The sequence below is a fragment of the Lactuca sativa genome, chromosome 4, assembly GCF_002870075.4.
Source record: "Lactuca sativa cultivar Salinas chromosome 4, Lsat_Salinas_v11, whole genome shotgun sequence".
Taxonomy (NCBI): domain Eukaryota; kingdom Viridiplantae; phylum Streptophyta; class Magnoliopsida; order Asterales; family Asteraceae; genus Lactuca; species Lactuca sativa.
In genome coordinates, this window is record NC_056626.2 from 308,850,526 (window position 1) to 308,856,435 (window position 5,910).

A 5,910-nucleotide genomic window follows, 5' to 3' on the forward strand; every position below is an offset into this window, starting at 1 on the left:
GTAATATTATGTATGTTTTGTGGTTATGTAACATCCCAAAATTCAAGGCCAAAAAATTCATTTTTAATATAACTAAAAACACTATTATAACTTTGTTCACACATTGAAAAGCTTTTCAAATAAAACATTTATCAGAGTTCATTCCCAGAAATCACATATTGCGGTAAACACGAGTGTATACGTTACAATCATCCCGAGCTGCTTTACTTGAAACTGGAGGTACCTGAAACCAAAACTGAAAAACTATAAGCACAAAGCTTAGTGAGTTCCCAAAATACCATATACCATACATATCAACTGATCCATACATTCCATACATAACCGTGAGCCATACATATCATTTATATATCATAATCAAATAAGGTGTTATGTGTCACACATAGTCTTGCCATTAGGCCACAGGCCGCCACATGGTCTTTCTTACCAAGCCAAGGGTCATCTCCTGAGTCTTGCAAACAAGTGCCAAGAGTCACCTCCTGGTCTTCCATGCAAGCATCACAAAGACAACTAGCATATATACTACTCTACTTAGCTAATTAGCATACAGTGTGCCAGGAGCCACCTCCTGGTCTTTCATACATAGTGCCTAGGGCTAACCCCTGGGTCTTCCCACAATACATAAACCAAATGGGTCGGCATTGGTGACTTCGACTCGTACAAATAGTGAGGAGACTCACCTCAAATGTTGAAGCTCACTGCAAAAATCCTTAGTTGTTGCTCTAACAACTCCCTGAGCTATCAATACCAAAATATCACCCAATTAGCAATTGGTTCTTAACCATGATCCATAATCCTCACTTGGGGTGAAATAACTATTTCACCCCTACCCATCAAGGCCCAGACTATAAAATCCATGAAAGCCCATCAATGGTCCAATTTTCCAAAATAGGCCCAAACCCTTACATGCAACTGCCCTTAGAACCCATTATGTACTTCATAACCCTCCAGGGGTCAACCTTGGCCAATAGTCAAGTCTAGGTCAAAGTCAACATCCAAGTCATGGTCAAAGTCAACGCTCCAGGTTAACTCAACTCGTCGAGTTGTCCTTCAACTCGACGAGTTCCCATAAACCACAAAATCGTGATTCAACAAATCAACTCGTCGAGTTCTCTCCTTTTTAACAGAATCGAGACACTTCAAATTAACTCGTCGAGTTCCTTTGATGAACTCGTCGACTTCTTTAGCTTGTTAACCCCTTCTTAATGCATTAAGCCTTTATTCTTCAAATCTGAACCCAATACTCTAGATGTAGACTGGAAATACCTTTGAGAAGGGTAAAGTTTCCAACTTTACCCATTAATCCCTTCCTAAAGAGAATAAGCTCAAACCCTAACTCCAAAAGCTTAAATCTAAATCCAAGGGTCCTCAAAACTTCAAGATAGAGCATAAGAACATAGATCTAGACCTTTGATACTAGAAGGATACCGAAAGTCTTAAACTTTATCCACATGCATGACCATATGGAGCTTGAAAGGCAAAAACAAGAGCTTAGAGGTTGCATGGGGCTTCTAGGGCCACAAAGTTGGCACCTTTATGCCATGAGATCCCCTCAAGGCCCTAGTCCCTAGATCTGAAGTGTTTTCCATGAGGGACGTTCAACCCATCAATAACCATCTCACTTGGACAAAACAATCCAAAGAACCCTAAAATGGAGATCTAGATGACTACAAGACAAGGTTTAAGCTTTATACCAAAAATGTGTCGTGGACGAGGCAAGGATTCTGGATCTTTATGCTCATTCTTGTGTCTCCGAGTTCTTCCTTCTTCCAATAGCTCCAACACTCACCAAGAACACTCAAAATGACTTACAGACTCTTAATATAGCTTTATGGTTTCGAGATTTAGGGTTAGGGAATTGGAGGCTGGAAATGAGGCTGAACCCTAGGGCTTAATTTGTTTAAGGGCGTGTTCGGCACGGAGCATTTTGGAGCGTTTGAGAGCTTCTAGCTTGTAGCATTTGACAAAACACTCCATTTAAAATAGAAAGGCTCGTTTGGCAGCACAAGCTTCTAGCATTTAGTTTAATCAGAACGCTCCAAATCCAAATGCTACTTCATGTAGCGTTTAACAAAACGCTACAAGCTACAAGCTATGTGCTACAAGCTACCCGCTACAAGCTAGTTTTGCCGAACACACCCTAAATAGGGTGCAAAGTCTCGATTTTAGGGTTTCCCAAACCCTTTCCATCTCGTTGAGTTGATCCTCCCCAACTCGTTAAGTTACTCTTCCAAAACGTGTGCCCCAACTTTCAAACAAGTCGAGTTTACGCCTTAAACTCGACGAGTTGACCTTTAGAAATAAGGTTTTATTTCCATAATTAATCTTCTCAATTCCGGGTGTTACAGGTTATCTCAATACTTAAACCAATGTTGAAATCAAAAGAAAATATACAATATTTTGTATGAATTTCATCTTGTAATCAAGACGCACTCTATCTTCAATAAGGCTTTTCAGACAAATTTATGAAGTTTGTTAGTTTTTTGGATTGTAAAAATAGTTTTTTTTATAAATTTTGTGACTTTAAAATTGAATATATAACGTTATATAAAAAGAAATGGAAAAAATACACTCATTTAAAAAAAACAAACCATTTTTAATATATTGATAAAACGGTTATTCTGAAGTTTTAGTTGGATTAACGAAACAGTCTCAATATTTTGACGAATTAACTGAAAAAACCGAAATATCAGCTAAATCTGCAAAACCGGCCACAAAGGGTTATTCTGAAGTTTTAGCTGGTATTCTATCCCTTTTTTTTCTTAAACAAAATTTAATTTGGGATTAAACCGTAAACTAACCTAAAATATTATGACTTTATTGGAGATTTCTCGAAACAAAAATATTAATTAGTGTGATCCCCACCCCCACACCCTTTATCATCTTTTCTCAACACCCCTCTTTCCATCTCTCCTCTTTCTATCTATTGCACAAACCTACCATGATCAAAGCAACCACCGATCACCATCGTTCATACTCGTCGTGACATCTTAACGAGCAAACCACCGTTGCACGAACCTACATTAGCCACAATCCTCTTTTTCTTCCTTGTATCACTCAAACCCTACTTTAATTTATGGAATTTGGTTTAGGGGTTGTAGTTCATTGTAGCCAATTTTGAGGATTAAAGGTCATCAGAATACTCGTCGGAGCTTGGATAAGAAAGTTGCCTCCCCCCCCCCCCCCCCCCCCCCCCCCCCCCCTTTCTTCACTGTTGCACCTCCATCACACCAGCCAAAATAGCACCTCCATTGTTACACCACCACCGGTGCTTCTGTTTTCTTCCGGCAGCAACGATGTCATGATGAAATCTCACTTTATTTCTTTAGGTCCTGTTACAAATGATTTTATAAAAAAAATAATAATAATAAAATAAAAAAATAAAAAAACCTCTTTGAATATTAGAATAGATTCAAGATTTTGTTTTGAACTTTAGAGAATCAATGGGTCTTTTAGGTTTGCTTTGTTTCAACATTTGGTTTATGTTCTTGACAACTTCAAATTTTGTGGGTTTGAGCGGTTTAACTTCTAGGTTTGAGCATATTGATTTCATAATTTAAGGGCAATGATTTACGGGTTTAATTCATAAAATACAGGAGTTGCGGTGTTGGTGGTCGATGGAACTGGTGGTCACGATGTTTGATGTCGGACATAGTGGTGGTGTTTGATGGGGCTGTAGCACTACTATAGAGGTGGTGAGGTGGATGGATTTGCAAATCCGTCCACCTCAGTAACCCAAAATCAAAACAAACCAAAACTAAATCTTGAAATCAAAACCCAAAATCAAGCTTGATGAACCGGTAACCTCGTCAATTTCTTCTATGTGATTGTGATTAGAGTGATAATGGAACACATGTGGTCTTTTTATCTATACACTCAACAAAAAAAACGCAACAAAAACAAACTCTAGGGATGATCGGAGTGCAAAAAAAAAAATATGGACTAAACGTGAAATTTTTTCAAACATGGACGATTTCAGTAATTTGTTCAATTGGTAATGAGAGTGTCAACCGTTATTTCTTATCAGCATATAAATTAGTCCATCTTGAAATTAAAGTATTAAACCATATCATAACATCAAGATCGAAAAAATGCATCGAATAATCAAGTAAACAAGTAATCTCATATATCATTAATGGAGACAAGTTCCATTTCCCTTCTTTTTTTTTTTTATAATTCTTCTATTTTACGACTACAACCATTAAAAATGCAGTGTATCTTGATTCAACTCTAAATTTTGTAAATTAGACCCCTCCTAAAAACATTACTTGCTGTAAAGGTACACAAAACTGAAGATGAAGAATGCAGCCATCTGCAACAACCAAAGATAAAATTTAAAAATTAAAATCTCGTTTTTTTCATTAACATTTTGGGAAAATAAAATGTATTAAATATTAATAAAAATACCGTAGAGAATGATGCTCCATAATATGGAAAAGCCGTTGGAATGAATCTCTCATATTCATTGTGTCTGAAAGGTCGAACTGGAATCTGCAAAAAAAATAATAATAAATAAATAAATGTTTTTTTCTTTTTATTTATACTGTGAAATTTGTTTTTTGAAATGTAGGGGTAAAATTGTAATTTAAATATTACCTGTTTTGCAAGAGACAAACTAGTGTATCCAAGTCTTTGATATTCAACCTTAAACTGGAAAACACCATACACATCTGGCACCTTAAAGGATGCAATATACAATCCCTGCAAATATATAAAAAGAAACAGAAATTTAAATTAAATAAAAAAGTTAAAAACTTTTAAAATAAATAAATAAATAAATAAATTTTACCTTGTTATTAGAGGACATGGTTTTTAATACATAAGGGCTCATCATATAAAACTGGACCTGAACATCATTTGCCACATATGGTTCCCAACTTGATCCAGACCACTCATAAATCTCTACCAAATATTCCTGAAAATAAATTTTAATTAATTATTATTTTAGTTAAACGAAATTAATTGAATTTAATATAACTAAAAATTTTCATGGATTCGGTTGGATGGAAATGGAATAGAAGTAAAGAACAAAACTCATCTCCATTTTTTGTATATTTTGTTTGGTTTATACATACAGATTTGAAAATAAATATAAATCCTTTTTTTTGTATAAATATGATCTTATATAACAAACAAAACATAAAAGAAACAAAATTTTGAAAAAATATGTAAAAAACTAAATTTAGGATGATTTCGTAACAAAATTTTGAAATACGGGCCAAAAATGTAATCTTTGGATCAAATTTGTAATAAAATTTAAAATCTGGCCGAAAGTGTAAATTTTGAAAGTGAGATGACTTGTTTACCGGATAAAAGGGTCAAAATGAATACAACTGCCAGTTTTTGGGAGTTAATTGAATAAAAAACATATAAGGACTAAATCGATTATTAGGCTAAAATATAAGGACTTTTATGGAGTTTTCCCTTTGCAAATAAAGAATATGAAACTCATTTACAGAAAAAATAGTATATACTGAAATCAACTTATCTAAAATCTCTATTTCATTTACTTAAGACCATTTATAATAGATTTAATTAAAAAATCAACTTATTTATAGATTAAAAAAAAGTCTAAATTAGCATCTATAAAATTAAAAAGATTACCAGGTCATCATTGATCCTATAGATAGAAGGTTCGTCAGTCTCACCAACTCTGTGGTGTCTAACATTCACAGCCTGTTCACATTCAAGAAAAAAAAAAATATATATATATATATATATATATATATATATATATATATATATATATATATATATATATATATATAATAAAACATTGAAAAAAAAAAAGGAAATATAAAAATATTAAAAACTAGTATTTGATATTTTACCTTCAAATGACCTCTTTCATGGAATACCCATTTGCTAATCTCAGTAGCAAACTGTTGATTACCAGATTTTGCATATCTGTTA

At 34.0% G+C, this 5,910-nt stretch overlaps 1 protein-coding gene across 1 annotated transcript in view; it reads right to left on the bottom strand.

The window, feature by feature from the left end:
* Positions 1 to 4,069: 4,069 nt before the first annotated feature.
* LOC111918438 (dolichyl-diphosphooligosaccharide--protein glycosyltransferase 48 kDa subunit) overlaps positions 4,070 to 5,910 on the bottom strand; it is a 3,800-nt gene continuing 1,959 nt past the window's right edge. The window contains exons 8-13 of the mRNA XM_052770611.1: positions 5,829 to 5,904; positions 5,602 to 5,673; positions 4,787 to 4,912; positions 4,594 to 4,698; positions 4,405 to 4,488; positions 4,070 to 4,309 (exon numbers count right to left, since the gene is read on the bottom strand). Of these exons, the coding sequence (XP_052626571.1) occupies positions 4,262 to 4,309; positions 4,405 to 4,488; positions 4,594 to 4,698; positions 4,787 to 4,912; positions 5,602 to 5,673; positions 5,829 to 5,904 (511 nt within the window). The 3' untranslated portion in view covers positions 4,070 to 4,261. The remainder of the gene's footprint in view (positions 4,310 to 4,404; positions 4,489 to 4,593; positions 4,699 to 4,786; positions 4,913 to 5,601; positions 5,674 to 5,828; positions 5,905 to 5,910) is intronic.